The sequence below is a fragment of the Notamacropus eugenii genome, chromosome 4, assembly GCF_028372415.1.
Source record: "Notamacropus eugenii isolate mMacEug1 chromosome 4, mMacEug1.pri_v2, whole genome shotgun sequence".
NCBI classification, from domain to species: domain Eukaryota; kingdom Metazoa; phylum Chordata; class Mammalia; order Diprotodontia; family Macropodidae; genus Notamacropus; species Notamacropus eugenii.
This window is the reverse complement of record NC_092875.1, coordinates 148,753,594-148,780,692: the sequence shown is the minus strand read 5'-3', so window position 1 is coordinate 148,780,692 and position 27,099 is coordinate 148,753,594. Positions and strand designations below refer to the sequence as shown.

The following is a 27,099-nucleotide window of genomic DNA, read 5'->3' as shown; positions in this document are numbered from 1 at the left end:
GGTTGAAGAGACTTTTACATGACTCCTAAACTCCCCGACACATACAAAAGCTGTTATTCTCTGGTTAAATGGCTTCAATCCATTTTCCAGGGGTTGGGTACCAATTCCATACAAATCATATTCTGCAACAGTCACCTCTATTACCTCAACAGGGACTAAGAGGCTCTTCCTTTGAACTCTCACAGCACTGTCTGTTCTGTCCTTAGGAATTTGCACATATTTCTTTTGATTTTATTTCTTCATGTATGCCAACTAGACTGTAAGTTCTTAGAGGTCAGAACCATGTATTATTGATCTATATAGTCTCATCAGCATCTAGCACAGGGTTTCCTGGAACAGAGTAGGCACTTAATATATACTTCTTGAACTAAATTGAGTTCTAAACCCCACAAAAAAATGCCTCAAGGTTGGCTGGGGAAATAGCAGCATGACCCATGACTCCACAATGAGTGTAGCTATGTAGTCTGAGACTAAAGTGCCTCCATAATTACGTGGCCATTCACATACACAACACAACCCAATATACAGCTTTTTGTTAATAGTTTCTTTGCAGTTTTCAACAATCACTTCCTTAAGTTTTAAATTTTTCTCCCACTCCCTCCCTCCTTCCTTCCCAAGACAGATGCACATACAACTTTTCTTAAGGATAAGGTAAGATTTACAGTTTAAGCTGGAGTCAACAATACTGTCATTATGTGCTTCTGACTATAGCTGAGTTATTATTTTATCTACCCTCCTGACCCTTCAGTAAATAATAGTTTTATATGAACCTGGACAGCCTAAAGATTACTTAAGAACTGAAGATGTTCTGTGACACATGGTAGGGCAAACTCTGACACAAGATAGAATATTTCCAACAAGAATATTTTTTTTAGTAGTTGACAATGGAACACAAAGTATTTGATACTGAGTCAGTTTAAAGTACCATGACAGTAACTGTCTATTCCGAGTGTACTTTTTTTAAGTTAAGAGATATTGTAGAGAACTTTGAATATGTCTTAACCTCTCACATAGAAAGGCATAAGCACTTACTTCTTCAGCTGTCCAGAAGGATGCCTGGGCCTGTTTATACATCTTCCAGATGTCAGGATACTGAATTGGAAAAATGACAAATCGGCGAGAACTCTTTCTGAGGAGTGGTTCTTCACTTGGCTTCAACCCATTTTCAGCAGTATCTGATGATAATCTCTTTTAAAGGAAGAAACACAAATACTTTGTTTTAAAAAGCACTGCTAGCACCTGCCTTTTATTTCCACCTTAGCCCACAGCTAGGAAACTAGGAATGAATAAATTACTTCAGGACTGAGCACAGTGCTAATAGTAGGCACTCAAAAATATTTCATTAACTCATTAATGGATTTTTCAGGGAACAATTAGCAAGGTCTCCTACAACATATCACTTAGCATCACTTTCAAAAAAGAGTAGGTTGGATGCATTAATGGTCGGGAGCAATATGTCATTTGTTAATGAATATATGAATGAACAAGCACATATTAAGCACTCATGTGCCAAGCACAGCTCAAATTTTTTCTTATATCAATGCTAAATTTATTTCTTTGGAACTTCCATCCATTGCACCTAGTCTTACCCTACGAAACCAAACAAAACAAGTCTAATCCTCTTACTACAAATACTCTTTCAAATGCTCATTCCTTCCCCCAACCATAGTCTTCTCCAAGCAAAACATTTCCATTTCATTCAACGGATCCTCATATGTGGCAAGGATTCATGGTCCTTTACCATCTTGGTTGATATCTTCTATAGTCTATACAATCTCCAGTGTACCTGATTCTTTCTGAAATGTGATGTCTAGAATACAATGAGAGAATTGCTAGCAAGTCCTTCTAACCTCCAGTAGCCTGTCTGACCTCTTAAATTGAATAGCCTGTAGACATTTTAAATTCAACATGTCCAAAACTGAACTCATCACCTTTCTCCCTAAACTCTCCACCTTCCAGTTCCCCTAGGCTCAAAACCTAGATGTAAGTGTGGAATCCTCACTATCTCTCAGCACCCCTACCTTCCATATCCAATCTGATGTCAAGTCCTATCACTTTTACCTTTATAACATCTCTCATGTCCCCATCTCTCCTCTGGCACTGCTACTACCCTGGTGGAGAACCTCATCACCTCACACGTGAACTATTGCAATAACCCACGGGTGGGTCTCACTGTTTCAAATCTCTCACACTCCAGTTTATCTTCCATTCAGCTAACAAAGTGCTTTTCCTTTGGCACTAGTCTGACCATATCATCTCTCTACTAAAAAAAACTCCATTGACTCCCTATCACCACCAGGACCAAATACAAAATCCTCTGTACTCTTTGTACAGTGACATTGCTGTCCTTTCTGTTCTTTAAACAAGACACTCCATCCCTCAGCTCCAGGAACCTTCACTGGTCATCTCCCATGCCAGAACTCCTGACTTCTTTCAAGTCCCAGAAAAAATCCTATCTTTCTACAAGAAACCTTTACTGAACCGTCTTTAGTGCCTTCCTTCTATCAATTATTTCCTATTTTTCCTGCCTATACTTTGTACATAGGGGTTTACATGTTGTTTTCCCCATAAGATTTTGAGCTCCTCCAGGGACTGTTGCCTGTAGGTACTTAGTAACTGATGTGGTGACTAGGTTATAGTTTCAATATACAGTTCCCATGAATCCACCCCCAACCTTCTACTCCTAGCTGTTGTTATCATGTTTCCTCTGCTAGAACCCAGAATTACCACTCTAATGACCTTCGGGTCCATTTCCTCCTTCCCAATGGTAGTGGATCACTCCCTTTCACTCTCCCCTCAAGGTCAGTCACCTTAGGATCTCCAGGACTTTTCATCCACCTTGAAATGGACCTCTCTTATGCGCGAAGTTTAAGAGAGTAAGCTCCTTGAGGCAGGGACTACCTTTTTTCTATTATTTGCCTTCCCTAGTGCATGTCATACAATAACTGCTTAACAAATAGTTTTTTTTTTTTCAATCTAAAGGTCTGAGCAGAGGGCTTAGTAAAGTTTACTATACCAGTTTCTCCAAAAACAACTTTTGTCTTGACCAAGCTACTTTGCCACTATATACTCAGTTTATGATTCTGACGAGTATATGAAATAGGCAGGCAATAATTCAATAGATATTTATTCTGTACACACTATACAGCAAGTAGCTGTATAGCCCCTACAAGGGGTAGGGGTACACAAACAAAAATAAAACAATCCCAGGAGGTTATATTCTATTGGAGGAGTATAAGATGTACCCAGGTAAATAAATACAAAGACAGCAAAAGCACAAATACCTGTACAGCAGATGTATTCACAACTAATCACATCAGCAGATGTGATTAGTAAACCACTATCAGTAATAATTAAAAGACTGTGGAAAACAGGAGAAATATGACAAGACTGCAAAAGAGCAAACGTGCTGATTTTCAAAAAAAGGGAAGAGGATTAGAACCCACAACGATAGGTCAATGAGCTTGATCTCAGTTCCTGATAAAATACCAGATCATTTAAAAAAGAGGGCTGGTAAACACCTCAAAAAGGAGGCAGGGATCTACCTCATGGCTTCATCAACATCAAGTCATGCCATACTAATCTCATTTTATTTACAAGATTACTCAACCAGTCTGTGAGGGGACTAACATGAGCACCATATATTTACCTAGATTTTAGAAAAACTTTAAGTAAAATATCTCATATTAGTCCCAAAGAGATAGAAAGATGTGGAGTGGACAAAAAATTCTGAATAATGAATTCAGAACCAACTGGATGCTGGACTCAGAGAAGAGTGGTTAACGATTCGATGTCAGTGCAGTAAGAAGTCACCAGTGGAGTATCCCACCCCAGAGATCTGGGCTTGAGACATAGTTGTTGAATATTTTTATCAAGGCCTTTATCAATAAAGATACAGATGACATGCTCACCAAATCTAAAGATGACAAAACCTGAAGGGATAGTTAACACAACGGATAACACATTCAGGATCCAAAAAGAGATTCCGATAAGCTACAGCAGGGCTCGTTCAACGTTTCCCACTCTCAACCCCTTTACCAATTTCGGCAGTGTTTCTTGGCACTGTGTGAGGTCTGAGGGCATGCACAGAGTGAAGAGCACAAGCTTTGTTTTCAGAACCAAAACTGAAGTGAAGTTGCATGATGCAACATGGGCAAGTGCTGCCAGAAACACCTCAGATTCATTATGAATTGATTCTTAATTAATTTTTGGTCACTACAGGTTCAGAAACCTTACTGTTGCCAAATTTTTCAAGATTTCATATGAGGTTGCAACCCACAGTTTAAGAAGCACTGAGCTAGAGTATTGGGCAAAGTCTATTAAGATGAAATTCAATAGGAATAAATACAAAGTCTCATACTTGAATACCTAAATGTAAACTTTTAACAAGAATATAGGAGAGGCACTATCAAATGGTCAAAAATCTAAAAACCCAGAGGCACTGCTTTCAGGAAGGGAGACTGTCCAAAAACTTTCCACAGCTCCCAATGGCTTGCTGAATAAAGTCCAGACTCCTTAACCTGTTATCCAAGGCTCTTCAGAGTCAGGGTTCACACTACCTTTCTACCTCTCAATACATACTTAAAAAAATAAAAATCAGAATCAAAACTACAAACTTAAACTTAACATCTTTCTAAAGTATACACAGCTAGATTTAAGGCTAAAGGAACTGAAGCCAGGTTCTTTGCCAAATCTAGCCCACCTTTGGATGAAAGGTGTTAAGTAATGACAGCAGAAAAAAAAAATGGAAGCATTACCCTGATACAGTAGGAAAAGTATGGAAATGGAGGTAAGGAATCCTCTGAAATGGTATACTTATGTGACTTTTTCTGGAGCTATAATCATAAGATCCTGACATGTGTGTGACCTTGTCCAGGTTGCTGTAACTTCTCTGGATCTCAGTTTCCTTATCTGTAAGAGCAAGGAAATGAATAGACTAGAAAACCCTTCATGTCCCTTCCAGCTCCAAAAAAATCTATTGTCCATGATGTTTGTACTTTTGACCTAATTTGACTAGACTTCAAAAGGTTCCTCCCAGCTCTAAAGTTCTTTAATTCCCCCATTCTTCTGTATTTCCCACAGTGCCTAGGTAGTAGTTGCTACATAATTGCTGATTATTCCTTTGTACAATACATGGTTTAGAAACACATAAAATAAACCAACAGCATGGTGGGACTAGCAATCCAGCACAGTCATTTGTTACAATTAAATAAAATACTTTTTGTACATTTTTTTCCATGACGTGACAGCAACAAATACCAAAATAATGTGTTTTCTAATTACTTTAAAAGCAGAGTCAAAAGCCTAATCAAAATTCAAATTCAAGATCTCTTCCTTCTTCACTGCATCTTCCTTTGCAGTAAGGACAATGCAGCATGGCATATATGTAAAAAAAAAGGCAAAAAATCTGGCATTTAGGGACTCCATCTCAACCCTGTCACTGTCAGCTTCTGGGTAATTTGGGACAAATCACTTAATCTCTTCAGCTACCTTTATTTGTAAAAAAAAAAAAAAATTGGAGTGAATTTAACAAACATCAATTGACTGTCTACTAGGTGCAAGGTACTTTCAGAGGTATCAACCATATAATGACTTCGAAAATTAACATTGTGTTGCATTTTTATTTATTCTGTTAAACATCTCCAGATTACATTTTAATCTAGTTGTGGCAGCACTCAAAAGTTTTAGTAGGCTTTGAACCGTTTGTTGCTTCTGACTTAGAGGGTTTGAGGGCCTTTCCAGTAGTAAATCCTTCAAATTCTGTCATTCATGGCTTCAAATACAAATTTATTAAAACGAAAAATTTCTCAGTGGCAGGGACTATTTTATTCTTTTGTCTTTGTATTCCTAATACCTGCCATATTTAGTCAAGGCAGGAATTTTACTGCTATAGGCAACTCCCAATGAGGAAATGTCTTTCAGTCAAGAGGGCACAGAAAAAAAGAACTGTTGTATGTTATACATACATATCAGGGTCATCTATCCCAAACCTATCAAAGGCAGGACTTGATTGCAGGTCTTCTTGACTTCCTGGTGACTGTCCTATCCACTAGGCCAGCCTGCCTCTCATCCGGGCAAATAGCAAGCATTTTAATGAAATGGAATCAGAAGAAATTATCCACAGAGGAAGATCTCTGCGAACTGATGCAGAGGGAAGAGAACAGAATCATAACTTATACAATATTATTAAAGACAAAAAAGCTTTGAAAGACTAAAGAACAAGGATTAATACAACAATAAACCGCAATTTCAAAGGACTGATGACTGAATGACTGATGACACCTGCAGCCAGAAGCGATAAGACTCCTAAGGTAGAATGAGATACACATTTTGAGACAGGGACAATGTGAGAATTCGTTTTGACTGTGTATATTTTCTATAAGCGTTTTCTTTTTTCGTTCCTTTTTATTGTGGGAGATGGGAGATTTTATTTTTTATTGAGGGCTTTCTAATGGGTAAAAAAATTCAGCTCTAGGAGAAAAGGTCTCCCATCCCACTTATTCCCAGCTTGAATCACAAACCTGTCACAACTAAAAGCTCCTCGGTTGTTGGGCCTGTTTATTTTTGTTTGGTGTTTTTTTACCCCCAGATCGAAGCAGCTTTGGCCAGCATTGGCCTAGGAGGCGCTGCCCGGGGAATTTCCTTTACCAAAGCGGTGGTGCGAGCTTAGCTCCCCACTCATCTAAGTGTCCGGCACCTAGGAGGTCCTTACTTCACTTTATTTCTTATGCAAGGGCAGTGGGAGAGGAGGAGGTTAAGTGACTTGTCCAAGGTTCCCCACAGGCTAGAAGTGGCGGAGGGGGTCTGCCGCTCGCCTTTCGCGGGCTCGAGGCCCGCAGGTGACCCCAGAACCCGACGCGCCCTCGAGTCTCCTCCACCACTGCAGCCAGACCCTCCTCCAGCCCAGGATTGGCGTCTAACGAGCTGAATGAGCTAAAATTATTCTTCTCCGGAGAGGTGGGAGACAGGTCATTTCCGCCCTGGCCGATTCGGGGTCCAAAGCCTCAAGTTCCCTCAATGACATCCCGGGAAGGGGTCACCGGGGGGGGGGCCTATCCCCCGCGTCTCCTCCCCTCCCGTCGGAAGCCTCGGCAGGTGCAGGGAGGCCCGGCAGGTACAAAGAGGCCTAAGCCGCAGGGAGGCCAGGAGGCGCTCCCCTCCAACGCCTGGGACAGGCAGGGAGGGAGGGAGGCGGGCGGTCCGGGGACGCGGTGTTTACCTCATCCAGCAGGGGCCCAGCCGCAGCCTGCCTTCCCGACTCCCCCATCACCCGGAAGAGGCGCGAGCCAGACTGCGAAGGAGACGCGAGAGCGCTCTGCGCCGCTACTCCCCAAGAGGAGGCTCGAGGCCTGGCCCCGCCCCGAACGCTTGGCCCCGCCCCGAGCTCTTTTCTGCCCCCCCACCCCCGCCCTGACTCCATGGCCCCGCCCCCCCACCCACCGCGGGACGCCAGAGTGCTCCCAGGCTTGCCCGAACACGTTCCCTATTTCTCCGGCGCGATGCCAGACTCGGACGTCGGTAACACGTACGTTCCGAACCCGAGAGGAATTATTGGAACCGAACGGAAGTGAAAATGTGTGCACGTGCCTTCAAAAGAAATTCACCAAATACTACCTGGGCCCGCCAGGAGGGGTGGAGATGCAAAGCAGCTGGGGTCGAGGCAGGGGTGAAGGATGGGGGGTGGGGAGAGAAGAGAAACTGTGGTTTTATGAATTGCCGCTGATGGGGCGGGGGCGAAGCGCAGCCGCAGCCGCGGGCAGCGGGTCACGAGGCCCAGGTCCTGGGCTGGCAGCTGTGGGGCTGCGATTCGTTACCCCGGAAGAGGCCCCCGGTTTCCTGGCGGTAGCGTTAGTGACTGCCCATGTGGGGAAGCCGAAGCGTCGGGCCCGCCCGGAGGGCAGGAAGTGCTTTACGCCGCCTTCCCCCTCCCCCAAGTTCTTCAAGTTCTCCCGAAGGGCATTTTCGCCCGAAGCCCTTCCGTTCTAGAAGGCGAGCGTTGGGAGAGTTCGTCGTCCAAGTCCTGGGCCGACTTTGAACCCCTCTTGGAAGGAAGGAAAACTTTTTTGCCCAAGCTGCGGTCTTCCGCATTAGAAGGTAGCCGGCCACCTGCGGGGCACGGCCGCGTTTTGCTTTTCTTAGCGCACGTGATAGACCTTTAATTAATTCTTGTTGCTAATGACCAACCAACCACAATTCCAAGCGACTCATCTGATGAAACATCTCCAGGTAGAGGCTGTGGTGCAGGTTGAAGGGCATTTTCTTTCTTTGAAAAAGAAGTTTTTTTGTCATGGTCCAGCGTTACACAGTAGCAAGTAGCAGAAGTGGGATTCAAACCATGGATCTTGGATTCCAAATCCAGTGTCCTTTCTCCTACACAAAGTCTACAAACATTTATTAAGTGCCTAGGATGTGCCAGGTACTGTGCTAGGTGGTAGGGATACAAAGAAATAGCCTTGCTAGCAGCCCAATCGGGGATGGAGGGGAGGTACCACACACTGCCTTTATTTTTTTATTTTTCCTAGGGTGCAGAGAATTATCTTCTTGTTTGGAGGAAATCTATGGGGACCAAAGCCAGATTCTCCGCTCCCTAAGTTAAAGAGAGGGGCTCAGTGCTTAGGTACGAACGAATTTTGTTCATTTCTAGAGTCCAAAAGGAAAGAGTAGTAACAATAGATGTCTTCCAAAACACAATTCTGATGGCAAGTATCTGGGATTCAGATTGGAAAGTCTGTCACTCTTAATATAGGCAGCTAAGATTGCTTAAAGAAACTATCTACTCCCAAAGAGAAGGCAATCTTACATTGTCTCCATAATATACCAACTATATCTAAAAATTAGAAGGAAATTAGGCATCACAGAAAAATTAAATGTGTTGTGTACAGGTGTAGGTAAAGGAAATAATCACATCAATTAAATGACATCTTTGTACTGGTTACTTGAATAGTAGTTAGCAAATATCTATTGAATATCAGTTCTATAAGGCACTATGGGCAACCTGAACAAGTGAAAGAGCTTAATTTGATTCCATAAAAATGAACTATTATATGCAGAGCATATAAATATAAAATTAAATAACAAAAACATTAAAATGAAATAGTCCCTGCTGCCAAGGAACATATATTTGTAAGAGTGGGATGTAAAAATGCAACAGATACACAGAAATATAATCAAGGTAGAGAGTTGATGCGAGCTCATAAAAACCTCTGAGTGTCTTCTTTAGCTGGGAGAAATCAGAGAAGGCTTTACAAGAAAATATGTGAACTAGGCCCTAAAGAAAACATTCTGAAAGACAGAGGATGAGAAAAGAGCATATTCACAACATGAAGAATGGGTTGGGAACTCAAGGATGCCAGACTGATGATACTCTTCTTGTATGAATCATTTAGCGTAAGGGGTTTAAAAAATAAAGCTATAAAGGTAAGTTGAAAACAGATTGTGGAGGACGTGCCAGGTTAAAGAATTTGTTTTTATCATAGAGGCAATAAAGATCCAGATTTTGATCTGCTGGCAGTCAAATTTGAACCTTAGGAAGATTATTATGGCAGCTATGTGAAGGCTATGGGAAAGGGGAGAAACTAGAGATAGGGAGATCAGTTAGAGACTATCATGAAGAACTGAAGAATGTTCTTTCTGGAATTTTGGCAGTCAAAAAGAGATAAAAAGTCATCTTGAGTGTTTGACACAACCAAAGAGGGTTTTTTTTGGAGGGGGAGGGGAGCAATTTAAAGGAGAAAGGAGACCTGAATATAATTGAACGGCATGGGAACAAAAGTAATGAATGGGGGGGGATTGGAGGGGAGGAGTGATGATTAAAGAGGGAGTAGGAAGAAGGGGGAAAAAGGCACTTTATCTTGAGACTAGAGCAAAGATTATGGCTGAAGATGTAGAAGTTTAGAGATGCAAAGGTGGAGAAGAGGAAACGTAATGGATGGTCACAATTTTCTTGGTGAAGTAGATGGAAAAATGTAATCTGGTAACATAGGGTGCAGCTAAAGTTGGGGGCTTGAAAAGCTTGTACAGTTGCTACAGAAAGTTTAATAGTGAATTGGAGATTAATAAAAAGATTGCTATGTATCATTGAGGAACACATTGAATTGAATTAGCTTAGATTCTTGACTTCCTTGAGAAGCATTCAAGACTTAGGGAGAAACATCAAAAAAGGTGTAAGAAGTGACCCAAGGCTGAAGATAGCTAATTGTGAACATAAATATGACATGGGAAGGGAAGGGATTTAAGAATATAGGACATTGTGTTCTCAAGCTGGTCAAAAACAAGGTCAAACAAGTGAAGAGGAAATTAAGCCAAAAAATTGATGGACTGGGAGAACAGGGAGGGACTGAAGATACAAAGTAAGTTTAGGAGAAGTTTAAAAAAAAAGCAGGGGGAGATGCAGGAAAGCAGGATTGTGATCATAAGACAAGTTCACAATTTCAGGTGTGTAAAAATTTGAGGGAAACAATGAGATCAAAGAAATGGCTACCCCTTGTGGGTAGCTGAGAAATAAGAGAACTGGATTTTAAGTGTTGAGTACTGTTCAAGGGTGTTCAATGGGAAACTAAAGTGAGTATTTTATCAAATGCCACAGACATGGACTTAGAAGGGCCCTTAGAAATTATCTGATTCACTCTTGTAATTTTACAAATGGACTGAAATCAAAGTAGTTAAGGCCTTGCTTAGGTAGCTGCACATGATAAATACAGGTCAATGGTGGAAAACAAGGGTGGAAAGGAAGGTTGAAACTAGATTGTAGAGGGTCTTGACTGTAATTTCTACATTCATGCATTTGTATATAAATTACAACCCATTCATCACTTTATCCTGTGTAACACCTGGCCATATCCATCCATAAATCCTCCAGTGAGGGTCCACCCAATATGTAGAAGACCTGCAATGAAATCTCTTGACAATGAATAGATGCCAATGGAGTTTCAAGGCTATCTACTGTTATTCTTTAGTTCTGCTACAAGTATGACTCACTTTATAATACCACTTTTGCACAATTACTGTTGTAATATATTGCAGCTTCCTATCTACCTCCACACTGCGTTTTAGTGACCCACAACTTTGACTTTTCAGAGATTGGTGTTCCATGATTTACAACTACACAGCATCACTGGAAAAATGGCTGATATTTAAAAATCACTGGATCGTTGAGGGCAGGAATTGTTTTTTGTCTCTTAGCACCTAGCACAGTACTTGACACACAGTAGGTACTTAATAAATGGTAACTGAAGATGGACCTTTGTTTCAAGACATATAGGCCCATTATATAAGCACCATGCCATATCCCTAATACAATCTAGCATGTCTCAACAGAGGCAATAGAAGGCCCAGTTCACTGTTCATCTAAAATATAAGTACTGATAGACTTCTACTGCTGGGGTGTAAGCTCAGTTCTTACGTGAACAGTTTCAGGCAGGTAAAAATGAGGGCTTCTTGATTGCGAGCTCTCATGAGGCCCCCCAGGGAACACCTGGGAATTGAGGAGTGAGACTCGAGCTTTCTTGTTTCTCCACCTCTTCTCAGTGGAAACTTGCTGGGGAGAGCATCCCACCCTTGAGATTGGTCTGTGGTCTGAGCACACTTTTTTGTTGATTAGCTAGGGGCTGACAGCATGTACGGTATCCAGGTGTGGACTATATGGCTGGGAGAGCTTAAGTGGGGGCAGGAAAGCCTGAGGGGGGGGTCCCTCCCGGGGGCCCCCTCCCCTTTTCCACCCCCATCCTCTCACTGTGTGATCCTTGCTCCTTAAAGAGGAGAGGGGTTCCTTTCTCCTGGGGAAGAACTCGCCTGCATATGGACATGTAACCAAGATCCTGAATAAAGCCTAACCCTTCTTTGACTCTGGAAAGTCTCTTCTCTCAATACGTTTATCGGGCTGGCCACCGAAGACCTGGACTAAGGTAAGATGACTTGGGCAGCCCTCGGCAATTAGGCCGGGACATTCTACAACATGTCTATCCAAATTCTGAACAAAAGACTAATCAACTAGCATTATTCATTTCCTTTTTCCTATGTAGAAAGTTAGGCTGAATTCTTAAGTGATGATGGATCTCATTTAGGAGATTCTGTGATGTTTAGAAGCTTGATGTGATCAGCATCATCCATAAACAGTATCTGTGGCATCTCACCATCTATAGAAAATCCCTTTACCATTTGGAATCTGACACAAATTGTCTGTGAGGGTGGCAAAAATCTTTGGCACTTACCTCTCTATTTTAGGCCAATATTAATAATCAGAATGAAGTTAAAGTTCTCTTGTTAGATCTTTCAATGAGTCTCATTTTATGGAAGTCACCTTGTTGGAGAATTTTTAAAGTATCCTTTGGTTCAACCAAATGCTTTTCAAATGTTCAACAAATAATAAACAAATGTACTGTAGTACAGTGAAAACATGGGTTTTGGAGTCAGAACAGGACTTCCAAATCCTATCTCAGACATTTACAGCATACTATCTTTGTGAATTTAGCAAGACATTTAATTCTGCCTGGGCCTGTTTCTTCCATATAATGAAGCATTTTAGACATTTAGTCATCTAGGCCCCCTTCTAAGTTTAGACCTATGATCTTTTATTTTTTACACCATTCAAGTCAACAACATATGCTCTAGGATATCATTTGGGAAAAGGCTGTCTCAAACTTTCATTAAAATGCTATCAAAGAGTCGTGAAGTTTGTGTAGAGCTATGAAAGAGATCTGTCTATAGGCTGGTAATTTAAGATCAGAATTTTTCCCATTAAAAAAAAAATCATCCCCCTTAATAAGAATCAATTTCTCAAAAGTGTGTTTCCTCCAGCCCAAATATGTGTATTCTTCATTTAGTTCAGATCTTTCCACTTTTGGGGAGGTGGCAGTGAAGAAGATGGCTTTGGTGACATTTTTACTTTCTTATACAGCCATAACAGTGACTGTGATGTTAACATCCAGATATAGCGGTTGCACTTGGAAGAAACCATGACAGTAGATACAAAAGGAAGCAAAATTTTCCAGACTTGACCAACTGTTGCTCTTTACTATATTAATTTGTTATTAAGGACTGTTGTATTATGGGTAGAAGGTAGTGAGAGTAGTCATTTAGCAACAGTGTTATTGAAGAAAATGAGCAGCTAGGTGGTGCAGTGGATAGAGCACCAGTGCAGGAGTCAGGAAGACCTGAGTTCAAATCTCACCTCAGACACTTGACACTCACTAGCTGTGTGACCTTGGGCAAGTCACTTAACCCCAACTGCCTCATCCTGAGTCATCTCCAGTCATCCTGATGAATATCTGGTCACTGGATTCACATTGCTCTGGAGAAGTGAGGCTGGCGACCTGCAGAGCCCTCCCTCACTCAAAACAAAGTCAAGTGCAAGTCATGTCATTATTTCTCTGGTCTTCTTCATGCAACGAAGGATGAACACACACATGTTGAAGAACACAATTACATTTTAAAGGACCTACATGTACAAAAATATTTATAGCAGTCCTTTTTGTAGTGGCAAAGAATTGGAAATTGAGGGGATATCCATCAATTGAAAAGCTGTGGTATATGAATGCAATGCCATTGTGCTTACAAGAAATGACGAGCAGGCAGATTTCAGAAAAACCTGAAAAGGCTTACACAAACTGATGCAAAGTGAAGTGAGCAGAACCAGAAGAATATTGTATACAGTAAGAGCAACACTGTACAATGAACAACTATGAACCACTTAGTTTTTCTCGGCAATACAATGGTCCAAGACAATTCCAAAGGACTCATGATGGAAAATGCTATCCATATCCAGAGAAACAACTGATGAAGTCTGAATGCAGATCAAAGTGTACTATTTTCCACTTTATATTTTTTTCATGGTTTTCTTTTGATCTATTTCTTCTTTCACAACATGACTAATATGAAAAATGTTTGACATGATTACACCTACATAACCTAAAGCTGCTAATGATCTTATGGAGGGAGATAATTTGGCACTCAATTTTTTTTAAATGGTAAAAATTGTCTTTACGTGTAATTGGGAAAAATATTAAAAAAATAAAGTCCCTCCAAATCATTCAGAAAAAACTTTTAAGAATACTTTATATACATGCATACACACACATACACACACACGCGACATTTTTAAAGATCTTTACCATTCCTCAATCATCTTCCATTTTTGTTCATAATGGCCTCAGAATGATCTTCCTTAGTTGGCTCCTAAAAAGTTTCCTGTAAAATTTGTTCCTCCCCTGAAGGGATTTTTGTTGTTTTGTGATTATGTCTTGTTTTCCACCATCCCCACTCCATGACTTTACAAATGAGTTAAAATCTTAAAGTGATGTTTCACTACCATTTCTCTCTGCTTTGCAAGGAGGGCAAATGTTTACTGATTGGTTTCTAGGCCCTTTTAGTGTCTGTGTTGATTTATGTCATCCATTTTCTTTTGGAAATAACAGTGGTGATGTATTTTCTTTTATACGTTTCCCATGTATAATCAGCTAAATCAGAAATGAGTCACACCAGTGATATTTTCTGATATAATCAATTTCAGCTTTTTGATGTTATTGGTACTTACCATGTTAATCACCTTGACTTCCTTCTTGAAGTATTTGACAGATATGCAAGAAGCCTTTGGCTTACCTCATTTCTTGCTCCAGAACCACATATCCCAATATATATTTTCCTATTGTATTTCTTTGTGCCCATATCTGCATTAAAACCAGAGTCTTAAAAGTATTTTTAACATGGAAGGTCTTCTATTCAACCAATTAAAAACTTCACTACAGATGTTGGCACATAAACTGTAATTACCTCTTATGGTGGTCTTGCTGCAATGTTTATCAGGAGCACTTTGGTGATGAACATACCATGAAGTGTTTCTTGCTGTCTTTGAAGGAAAAAATAACAAATACCTCAAGGTACTTAAAGAGCCTGGTACATAGAAAATAATAAATGTTGACTGATTTCTCTGAGAAGTATTTGTGAGATTATTCCATTTAACTTTCTTTTGTATTCTGATTATAGTGAGCATGTCAAGAGCAATATTATTCATTTCCTCAAGTAATATGTTTACTCATTAGTCACTTAACAAGTATCTCATATTTAGGGTTATCATATTTGATTGGATACAGTAAAACTAATCACTTAAGATCTTCCAAATTGACACTTTATGGCACAAGAAATGTTATTTAAGTACCCTCTAACCCCTTTTCTACCATCAACCTTGCCACTGTTACTACAAACAGGGAGAGGGACATAATGGATTTATTTCATATGTTGCCATGAAGAAATAATTCACCAAGTGGCCAACCTAATGGTAACAAACCTCTCCAAACCTTGCTGGAAAAGTACTCAGAAAGCAGTCTTGTTTGCTTTCTAGAACATATTTGAAATTTTTCCAGCATGCTAGAGAGGTTGTCAAAGATAATAGCTTTTGAGAATCCAGAATGCTTTCCTCCACAACATGAAGCACTGGATTAGGGTTTTGTAAATAAGTGCTGACTATAACAAATTTTTAAAAAATCAAACACCATTACAGATAAGTGATTACATGGAAAAAATGTTTAGAACAGTACTTTGTGACATCTAAAGAAGCTATTTTATTATAGATGAGAATAAAGTGGCCAAGGAAATATTTGTAGAGAAGATGTAATGAGTTGGGCTTTAAAAGATGAGGAAGAATTCAAAAGATGAAGAAGGGCATTTCAAGAAGTCTTAATGAATTAAGGTGTGGAGGGACTAAAGTACAGGGCATGTTTGAAGGACATAGTATTCTAAGTTGGCTAGAACACAACTTGTAAAGGGAATAAACATGAAAAAGCAAGGTTATATTAGATTATGGAAATCTTTGAATGTCATGTGAAGAAACTTGATTTTTGTATTCAAAAGGCAACAAATGAGTGACCAGATTTCACTTTTATATGTATGTGTAAAAATAAGTTTACTATGACAGCAGTACGTAGGTTAGATAATAGGGGACCGCCAGAAAGTAGACTTACCAGCTGACTTACATAATATTGTATATTACATATCACAAAGTTCAGGCAAGTAGTTGTACTGAAGTAGCAGCAGAAGAAAAAGAATAGGAAGAGAAAGGAGAGAGAAAATGATTATAAGAGATATAAAGCAATGGAAAGATGAGGGAGAAAAATTAATTAACATTTATTCAGCCTTACTATATGCTAGGGGGTTACACCAATGTGGTTTAAGTCCAAAGTTATAAACATGGAAAGCAGAGTAGCTGGTGATGCTACCAACAGAAGTAGAAAAGTCAGAAGGGTTAGGATGAAGTTGAATTTGTTTTTGGACATAATGAGTTTAAAGTAGAGAAGGGCATCAATGTAGGTCTGAAGTTCAGAAAAGAGGTCAAGGCCAAGGGTATCATCTTGTTGCTGAGAGATGGTAGCTGAAAACACAGGAGTAAATGAGATTGTTGAGCAAGCATAGAGAAAAGGATCAAGGATAAATTCAGAGAACCTTAAAGGGTTCAGAGGAACCAGTAAAGGGAGACAGGAACTTTTGAATAGGCATGACCTGATCAAATTGATCAGGTGAAGGTAAACATGAGAGGATTATACCAAATAATCTCTAAGGTCCTTTGAGGTCTATGCCATATCTTGATCCTAGGACTGATTTAGAAGGTTAGGCTAAAGTAATGGTAATTTAAATGGGAAGATCTTTCCCATTCATTAATAGGCCCATGTGAACTGCAGGTCACGTGGAAGTCTGAGTCACATGGAGCCTGTGGTGGGAGGAGTTTGCTGAACGAGTGGTACAGGAAGAGGCAGAGCTAGAGCAGAGCTGAAAAAAAAAATTGGTTAGTGAAGTCAGAAGTGAAGGATGCAGGCAGGCTGTTGGCTGTGAGAGAAGGAAATTTTGTTTAAGGGATCTTTTTTGTGACTTATGGGAGCTAGTTTGTGGGAAGCCTAACAGAGAAAAAGCTTGGGGCTAGCATTGTCCTCTGCATTGTTATTCTGTATAGAGTAAGATGGATTTGGCTTTCTGGTGTCTGCATTAACGTTTTTGTTCTGCCTTCCATGCGGCAAGTCTGTTGTATTTAGCAATTCAGACTTGCACCTGCATATTCATGGCTGCTGTAGGCCCTATGAATATTGCATTGGCACTACAAATGGTGACAAAGATGGGATCACGACATATCAGACCTCTATTTGGAGACAGAAAGGCTTTAGAAAAACAAATGGATATCCCAGGATGGGAGTATTTACCTTACTCTTCCCTAGCAAGAGAATGGGTTAAAAGCACAGGACTGTGAAAACTGGGAACTGAGTTTACAGAAGGGAGGACCCAAAGATTTAGAAAGATGTTTGCAGGGAAAAACAATAGAACCAGTGGCAGGGGTACGTGGGAGAGGGTGGGTCTAGCTAGCAAGTTATTGCCTCGTGTAAAAGCAGAGACAAGCTGCTGGAAGAGAAAGCTCAGATAGAAAGGAAGTTTGCTGGTTTGCATGAGAAACTTTTTATCCTGCAGTGTTTAAATTCTCCTTTAGAAGAGTAAGCTAGAAAGTCTCAGGTGGCAGAAGAAAAAGCTGTGGTTTAGCTCACAAAAAGAATCAAAAAGTAACAAGAAGTTGAATGCAACCCTTGCACAGGCTGGGCTTGATTGGAGCCCAAACACCTACCAGAATCAGGGGATGGCATTGCAACTAATGAACTATACAAAAATGTATCAAGGAACGGGTCTTGATATTAGACTGAGCAGAGAAATAAGAACGGCTCCTACAGATCCTCCTGAAACATTGTATCCAAGTTCATAACACCTGCAGTGAAAATTGGAAATTGGCAAGGCCCCTGCTCAGATTAAAGAAAGTATACCTGTAGCCAGAAATAATAAGGCCAAAACTGCAAATTAGAAAACAGTAAACAGTGAATGAGGCCATGATAGTGGGTTCATGGATTCCAGAAGCATGGCTGACCTTGAATTTACCCTGCTTCTGGTTATTGTTTCCTTGTTTCTTCTTAGCTTTTTGTCTGTTCACCTTGTCAGATTAGTTTTCTGCATACCTAGTACCCTCCATCGCAGATGCCTGATTGCTTAAGCCAGATGTCACCCCTCTGTCCATGACTGTGATGTATAGCCCTGGACTGGCATCGACCAAGCTCCAGATGCCTGATAAATTACTGACCCCTTGAATGGGACCTCTTGGGGCAGGGAAAGCTCTATGTCCAATTTCAGCAGGAAGTAGCTATGGAAGAAAAGACTTGACCCTCACCCCACGACTTTGGACCCCATGCGTTCAAGGGGGGAGTGATAGGGTGCTTCTGCTCAAGCCCCACCTTGGGATACTATTTTATATGTTTACTTTCTGTTATTCCTGTTACAATTCTATTGATACCAGTTAATGAATACTGGGGCCCAATGTAATGGTAATCTAAATAAGCTCTTTCCCATTCATTAATAGGCCCATGTGACATGCAGGTCACATGTAAGTCTAAGTCACATGAAGCCTGCAGTCAAATTTCCTGAATGGGTGGAACAAGAAGAGGCAGAGTTAGAGCAGAGCTGAAAAAAATATTGGTGAGGTCAGAACTGAAGGATGGAGGCAAGCAGGCAGCTGGCTGGTGGTGAGAGAAGGGCATTTTGTTTAAGTGATCCCATTTGTGATTTGTGGTGTTTGTGGCAAACCTAACAGAGGGAAGGCTTGGGGCTGGTGTTGCCCTCTGCATCGTCACTGTATATAAATTATGGTGGATTTGGGTTTCTGGTGTCTGAATAAATGTTTTGGCTGTCTTCCATGTGGAGAGTCTGTTATATTTTGCAATTCAGAATTGTGCCTGCATAATATTGATGGCTCTCATAGGTGCTGTGAATATCACATTGGGTACTACAGGTAATTACATGACTAATATAATAATCTTGGAGCAAAGTGATAAAAACTCAAACTAGGTAGCAGGAGGAATGGACAAGAGACACTTGAGAGTTGTTGCAAGGAACAATGCCACATAATTGATTGTACATGGAGCTAGAAGATGCTACTGAAGTAACTGGGAAAATTATAGCACTTGGGAAGATGTTAAGTCAATTTTAAGGATATCTGTAGAAACTGAAATTCTTTAGACTGGTTCTCTAAAGTCCTTTCCACTTCAGTCTATGACAGGATCAGAAAGTTGTGTTCAAGATAACAAGGTGAATGACCTCTGGGGATAGGTAAAAATTGAAAATGGGCTCTACATTTAAGGAACCTATAAGAAACTGAATCCTCAACCTGATAAGCTCAGGAACTTGCTTCTCAGTGCCTTTGAATAAATATTCTCCCGGTTATCACTAACCTCTATTTCTGTAAAAAGAAAAACATTCGTAATATCACTAGACATAGTGAAATAAAACATTTTAAATTAAGAAGGAGGCCAGCATGGATTATATCTACAAGATATTCTGCTATGGCTACAAATACTTCTAACATTTGCCAACTTTAAGAATCCAAGCCAAAGTAAAGAACAACAAACTTGTCCATGAATTAAGCATACATCATCTTCAAGCTTCTGAAATAGCCTTATTTCACTGTGATCATTAACAACTATTTCAAAGAGAAATGCTCAACACACAGCAGTGCTCTCAAGAATCAGCTTACCTGTTAACGGGCAGACTCTATTCAAACTTTAGGGTGAAAATGTCATGATTTAACGAACTGATTATTAAAATGTATAATTTTTAAAAGTAATTAGCAATAGTTACTCCACAGAAATAAATTTTAAAGAAAGTGAAATAAAAATATAACAGTAAAAATAATTTCTTTTGCACAATTCCTTTAAAACTTAACAGAAACAGAAAATTTCAGGAGAAAAATGGTTTGTTCATGACATATACCACTTTCTACTTAAAAGCTTTTGATAAAGAAATCAAGGCTGAGCTTTGGGTATGCTTTGATAAATGATAAACACATTATTAAAATTATTCCCCATACCTCCTTGGTTCTAAATTTCCCTAAGAAGTTTAGTAATTATAAGAAAACTCTTTTCTGAAATTTATCAAACACTGCTGTTTCAAACTACTTAATAAAGGCAATTCTTGGTAATGTTTTATATTTTAGAGGATAACAATTCTAACCCTCTGCCAATGGACTTCATTTTTTAAAAGTTTTAACAACTTTTTCCATTAAGAACAACTTTACATGTTGCTGCTACATTCAATGATGTAGATAGAATCCAATAATTTTCTCTTCCCCTACAGTCTGAAAAATTCCACAGAACAGCAACAGGGTTGCTGAAGCCAGTGTAATTACTTGCATCTGAGTTTCAAACCTTTATAGAGATAATGCCATGTTTAAACAACCCTTGAAGGCCATAATTTTCATTCAATGCACTTTCTTACAATAGTAAACAGCAAAAGTAAGAAAGACCTATCTACATGCTTTTTTTATATTTACCTCTTTTGTTGAATGACTACCAATTAAAATATTTTCAATTTATGTGCATAAACAGCAATGAAATAAAGGTACTTCTTTTAAAACAATAATCAGAATAAGTACCTAAATATATTTGTAAGATTGCCTGGATGTCACATGCTAGGACAGTATATTGGTAGAAAATACCAATGGCAGGGAGCTTTCACACTGATAAATTATATTCCATAGACATGGGGGGGTTTTAGCGGGGAAGAAGAGCAAACCAAGAAAACAACATCATAGCTTTAACGTAAAACAGAAATTCCTGTCTCTTTCTCATTAGAAAGCAAAATAAACCTCCACATTTTCTTAGGCTTTCAGAGAGGAATCTAAAGAATAGCTCCCAATGTAGAATGCAAAGTGGGAAATAATTTATACTTTTCTAGCACTTTTACAATGCTGTGGAGTACAGTTGGTCCAAATACTTCTGAAATAGCCATCTATTACATAAACCTATGCCCATAAGACACTGTACAGATTATTTTGATAACCTACCATTATTAATGAAGATGGTGGATGGTACAGCATTATTTTAAAACTTGAAAAGCTGAGACCCAAAGAAACTTGATTTTACATTTGAATGTAAAAGACTTTCATACTTCACTTAAAATTACCCTACTTTTTGTTAATTCATTTTGACCAAAACTTTTGCTTAGGAAGGGTTGATAGATTAGATTTTCTGATTTTTAAAAATAATTGTTTTTTCATTCGAGATTTTAAAAATCATGTTCACGTTTTAGGGTTAAAAAGGCAAGTTTGATCTTATAAATTAATGTAAGGAATTCTAGTCAAAACTAAATTTCCATCAAATTGCTTATCACCCTAACATTAATCTAATTGCTACTTTTCCAAAAATTACAAAAAAAACAACACAGTATGTCATAAGTGTCTCCAATAAAATCAATGAATTTGATAATGATCCACTTAGCAATTAAGTACTACTATGCACTTAGCAATTATGTTGCAAGAAAAAGATGGTAAATATCAACTCCAAGCAAGTCACATTGTCTCTCTCAACAAGTCAGGGGCACTGCAAAGGAGGCAAAAAGTAGAACTCTACTCTAGCCTTCTTACAAACAAGTAAAATGACTCTTTTGTATCCTAAGCATAGTATTCCTATTTTGAAGCAGTAATAAAAGATGAAAAAAGCAGCTCCTATAGCAGATTACATGGAAAATTCTAAAACTGTAAGAACTTAAGAATGTTTGTGTGGGCTTCTAAAATTAAAAAAAGTCCTAACTGATATACTTTTATAAAGTGTCTCTACTTAAAGTGGTCTAAATGAATGAATGTTCCGAATGACTACATATCAATTTCATATAAGGGCCAGAAATAAATGCCCTCTTGAAAATAAATATTTAAAATGAATGGGCTTGTCTGGCCTGTGCCATTCAGGATTCTCTGCTAACTGTAAAATGTAGACTAAATTACTTCTGTTTCTTTATAATCCATATACACAAAAGCTTTTTTAAGTCTTAAAATCAGAAATTTGTTAAGCTCATAACCGTGTCTAGTGTATTGTAGTTAGTTTAAAAATATACAGGTTACATAAATAAAAACTATTGTTTCTTCAATATGACTTGACATTTCTTCTGTAATTTCTTTATTTAAAAAAGTAAATGTAACAAGATACTTAAAAAAGGCTAGATACAAAAGTAGTTAAGCTGCTCACGAACATTAAAATTTTCCAAAATGTATCTTCAATAATCATGATCTTATAAAACATTTTACAGTTATCAGAAAGTGCCCAGGCTGAGTTTACATAACTGAAACACCTTAGTACAAATGTGAAATTAGAACTTAAGTGGAGTAACCTCCTGACTGACTGCCCATTGTAATAGGGATACAAAAAAAATGTTGACTGTGATATAAAGTATTGTGCATTGGCCCCGCCTTATGTATACAAAAAACCCTCACTCAAATGAACAAATTTCATGCAAAATATTAGTGATATCATCTAATGTCCTAGAGTTCAATGTAACCAAAACAAACCTCAATGAAAGTGGTTTTCATAGGTAAAGTGATTTCAACTCTAAGATCTGAATGTCAAGAACTTTTTACAAGTTCAATATACATGATACACAATTGCAGCCAACCACAAATTAAACACCATAAAAAAGTTAAAAGGAAAACACAGAACATACTTAATTTTTTATTTTGAAATTCCCTACTCCCTCTATACAAGAACCTTTGCTGAAACACTTTCCACAAAGGCAGCAGTGAATTTTCAGAACATTTTACATTTTTCCCCCTCAGCAAAAAGATAAATCACAGTGTAAATTATATTGTTCTGCTGTCATCTTTGGCTGGGGTTAGGCCAAGAAGTTATTGACTAGCAAACAGTTACAGACAAATGTTGCTAGTGCTCCTTAGACCTATAGGTTACAAACTTGGTATAGGAATGTTTGCATTTAATCATTAAAGTACCACCAGGGGCATGACAGCATTAACTTTCATAAACTTTTATAGACAAATGGAAAAATCTACAAAACTTAGCTAGTAATATTACACAGCAATACACACTTTTTATACTCTACACAAAACCAAAATTCTTGGTCTTAATGGCGAGTAACAATTTCTGTTTGAGAATCTGTTTAGAGGAATACAGTGGGACGTAAAGCCGAGAAATGCAAGTGTTTGCTGTAGGAAGGTGTTGGTCATCTGGTGGTCTTATTGTGATTGATGGCATAGGCTGAAATCCCTCTTCACTGGCAGGCAATGATGGACTTGATGTCCAAAAGTAAACCTAAGCAGAAATAAAACTGGTGTTATACTTTCTTGTTCTGATATATTTAAAGATTAATTTTTAGTTGTTAGAATGTTTATTATATTTTCTTATAACTCTTACATATTAGTTTTAAAACTTATTCAAATTGCTGATTATATCTCCCTAGTTAAAATATTTTCTTTTACTTAAAAAACCTAATATAGTAGAAATGCTCTGAAATAGCTGGTAAATGACACACCTTTAGGGAAGATTGGTAGAGCATTCTCAGATAGTGGTATAATATTACCTTGCCATGATTCCCATTCAATTTCCATGCATCTTCCTTGAACAGACAGCTGACACTGGTGTGATAATGATTTTTTTTCATTCCTTCTCTACTAACAAAATACCAGTTTACTCACTGAAATTCAACTCAATTCTAGGCATATACCCCAGGGAAGGTCAATGACAAAAACAAACGTTTTATATATACCAAAATGTTTATAGCTTCACTTTTTGTAGTAGAAAAGACCTAGAAAATGAGTAAATGTACATGAATTAAGTAAAGGACAGAGGGTGGCACATGAATGAGATGAATCATTACTATCTTGAATGATGAAAGCATGGCAAGATTTGTCTGAAATGACGCTAAGTGAAATAAGCAAAACTAAGAAAGCAATAGTATGAATAGAAAAGAAAAACAATCACAGGATATGATAAAATGGGTAGGAGTCAGCAGATGGGGAATATTATAGATAACATCTTTTTCTGAAACATTTATTGGTTCTGATGATTTTTCTTTTTTTTATCTTTAAAAAAATTCTTGGTTATAAGAGATGAGTTCTCTAGGATGGACATGGAAAGGGAAGCTAAAAAGAGAATGCTATGAAATTATAATGAATGACCAAACTTGGTGCCAAAGAAGAGATATAAAATATTTCATTTTAGAGGTGAAGGAATAGAGATGTGGTACACTACAGAATCAATCTATCTCAGATTAGATAAATGAATTCATCAAGTTTTGCTGATCAGTTTTTTTTAAAATTATTTTTATTCTGGAATGGCAATCTGGGACTGGAGAAAACAATGGGAAATTTTAAATGGGAAAATAAGATATTAATGCAAATTTTAAAAGAATTTGAATATTTTGTGTGTCTAGTATCACTAAATCAATAATGTAGCCATAGCCATAGTTTTCTGGTACTGAGACAGGAACATCTGTAATATATGATTATCACATAATACTTTTACTACATGCAGTCATATACTTGAGGGAAACATCTCAGCTAAGTTATATCTAAATTACAAGTCAAATTAATGTCTAAATTATGAGTCAAATTAAAATGGGATTTTGAAGGTACTTCTTTGTATGGTCTGCATGTTCAACAATTATAAGCCACGAAAGCATACAGTGATGAATACAAGTATTTTCCCAGAGAAACTCCAGTAACTTACAACTAAATTTATGATGATGAACTGTCCCTGAGATCTGGTTCAGTGTCTCTATTATGGTGTAAGAAAATCATTTTTTGGTTCAAAGAATTTGTATAGGATAGACTTTAAAATTAGGAGGGGTAATGTCCCTTGGACTAAGGAGGCTCACATAGACTAATTCTGCACTTTTTAATACCAATTAGGAATCAGACCAAGAAGCAAAGCTGCTGTAGGGAACCTAGTCTGAACCTGGATAATAGGGAACAGATATTTGTTTCATTTTAGAGAAAAATAGCTATTTCCAGACAAAAACTGCATAGCCAGTTGACAGGAGTGAAGTGAGTATATAAGACAGAAGAATGAATTTATAATTAGGAACAAACAAATTAAAAAATTTTATGAAGACAGCACACTGAGCAGGGAGGAGGTAAATGAAGAGAACAGTATAGTTATGAAGTATCCTTAAGAGCCAAACCCTACATTTTATTTAGATGTAATTTCCTTGGAATTGAAGAACTAGTCAGAGGATGTTAGAATGGAAAGGAGTTTTAAAGATGACCTAGTCGAAGCTCATCATTTATAGATGAGGACAGTGAAACTCACAGAAGCTAAAAATGACTTACACAGTTTATAGAGACAAAGCTGGAGACCCAAGGTCTCCAGACTCTTACTACACTAAGATGTGTGCTAAATGGAAAGGATTAATTTGGATAACTAGCCGACTCTTTGAATTAAAGGTTTGTTTTTAAAGGATTGTTCATATTTTCATTTTGAAAAAGATTCAATGAAACAGGTAAAGAGAAGGCTACCATTTTCTACAATGTCTTTTTTTTTTTTTTTTTTACTTTAAGGGTTGATGGCTATCTTAAGCTGGCCAGTTTTTCGTTACTGTTACTAATGCCTAGTGTATTTGTATACAGAAAGTATTTAATAAATATCTATTTAATTTGAACTATACCAATTAAAATCACTTTACTCCTTGTCTGTAAACTGCAACTCTGATCCCATTAACCAGTTCTGAAAACACATACCACCAATCATTAAGGAACAAGGGCATATAAATGATCAATCAGATCTACTGGAAAAATAAAAATGCATATATACATTATCAATGATAGATCAGCACTGTTTTCTTATATCAAAGAAAACATTAGATAAGAAAAAAATTCACTATGTTTAGAATTTTACAAATGCTTCACAACTCCATAATGCAAGTGGTCTGTGGTATACATTGTGAAAAAATATGGCCCTCAATTTTTTCGTTTGTCCCCTCCTTAGTAAACACCCCTTACTCCCTCCTCCCTTCCTGTTTCCCCTGGCCCCCAGGAAGAAGCATGATTGACATTTTAGCTATTCAGTCTTTGTTAGTGAATTTCTAGATTCCAGTAGGCATCATTCATAATCTAAATCTCACCTTAAATTTCCTTCTAAACATTTTATGATACAGGCATGTGACTTACAAGGTCTTGCCGTTCTGTCATGCTCATCTTCTCCACTATTGACCAAAACCATCGCTTGAACTGTAAGAGTTTCTCAGCATTTTCTCCTAAGAAAAAAGAATTTAAATTCAACCTTCTGTAGAATACATTATATTTAGAACATAGTAATTTCTTAAACTAGAAACCAGTTTGCCAGTGAAAATTGTACATGTTCATATGCAATATTTCAGGCATACAATCCACAGAATAAAAACTTCTAAGGAGTCAGAATCTGAACCAATATGACATGAACTTTGAAAACTATAGATTATACTGAAGTGAAACAATGACTAATCCCAGTTCCTAACTGCTCCAACTTACTCAGGGCTTCTCATGTAAGATGTCTGTTTTGGCTTTAGGTTTGGTCTGTAAGTCTTGATGTCCCAAGTATTAGTAGTAATGTTGTAAAATATCAGAAGGATAATATTTTACTACCTTGACAGTAATTATCATCTATTAAGACAGTCAAATCTTCTTTGTCCTTGTCCTAATTCTCCTTTATCAAGACAATGGGAGCATGGGAAGAAGGGGTAGCTATCACGATATACATTTTAGTTTTTAAAATACAGGTAAAATTCTTTACCTTCACAGGTCAAAATGTTTTTCATTTTGCTTAAATAAAACAATATACATTTTTAAACAATCTATTTCCAATGTGTGGAACCCAGAGATGTCCAGTAGTGTAAGAGAAAGGAAAAAATAAGTGCCGTTAAACTAGTAGAAGAATGGAGATGTGTGTCTTATTCTTCCTCACAGTTTACTGATTTGTATCTTTTGATAGACATGTTAGGAGTTGTGTTTAAGTGGCTAGCATGTTGCAGGTAGAAAGAGGAAGAAAGCTCAAGTATTACACAGGAGGTCAAAAGTGCAAAACAAATTGAATTCTTTCATTACTTTATGAGACAAAGGTGTCAAACTCATGGTATACTGCGCCTTACAAAATCCTCCAACTTCAACTTGAACCTTATTAAAATGTAATTGGGGAAATAAATACAAATACAACCTAGATAAATATAGTGTTAATTTGTAGTTTTCCAAATTAATATGTAGCCCGCAAGGATCCATTTCTATTTGAGCCTGACACCACTGAGTTAAGGGATAGGGTGCAGAGACAGATCACTTGC

General features: G+C 38.1%; 2 protein-coding genes across 14 annotated transcripts in view; both read right to left on the bottom strand.

The window, feature by feature from the left end:
* RRM2B (ribonucleotide reductase regulatory TP53 inducible subunit M2B) overlaps positions 1-7,734 on the bottom strand; it is a 38,688-nt gene extending 30,954 nt beyond the window's left edge. The window contains exons 1-2 of one of the 2 annotated variants that reach the window (XM_072603360.1): positions 7,615-7,734; positions 1,033-1,188 (exon numbers count right to left, since the gene is read on the bottom strand). In XM_072603360.1, the coding sequence (XP_072459461.1) occupies positions 1,033-1,074 (42 nt within the window). In that variant the 5' untranslated portion in view covers positions 1,075-1,188; positions 7,615-7,734. Of the gene's footprint in view, positions 1-1,032; positions 1,189-7,219; positions 7,361-7,614 lie in introns of those variants that run through there. The other variant, XM_072603359.1, reaches the window with a different exon arrangement.
* A 14,742-nt stretch (positions 7,735-22,476) lies between these two features.
* UBR5 (ubiquitin protein ligase E3 component n-recognin 5) overlaps positions 22,477-27,099 on the bottom strand; it is a 180,566-nt gene continuing 175,943 nt past the window's right edge. For all 12 annotated transcript variants that reach the window (XR_011965807.1, XM_072603357.1, XM_072603347.1 and 9 more), the window contains 2 exons: positions 25,958-26,043; positions 22,477-23,102 (listed from right to left, as the gene is read on the bottom strand). Coding sequence is in view for 11 of the 12 variants with exons in the window: in XM_072603357.1 (XP_072459458.1) it covers positions 22,890-23,102; positions 25,958-26,043 (299 nt within the window). In the remaining variant the exon portion in view is untranslated. The remainder of the gene's footprint in view (positions 23,103-25,957; positions 26,044-27,099) is intronic.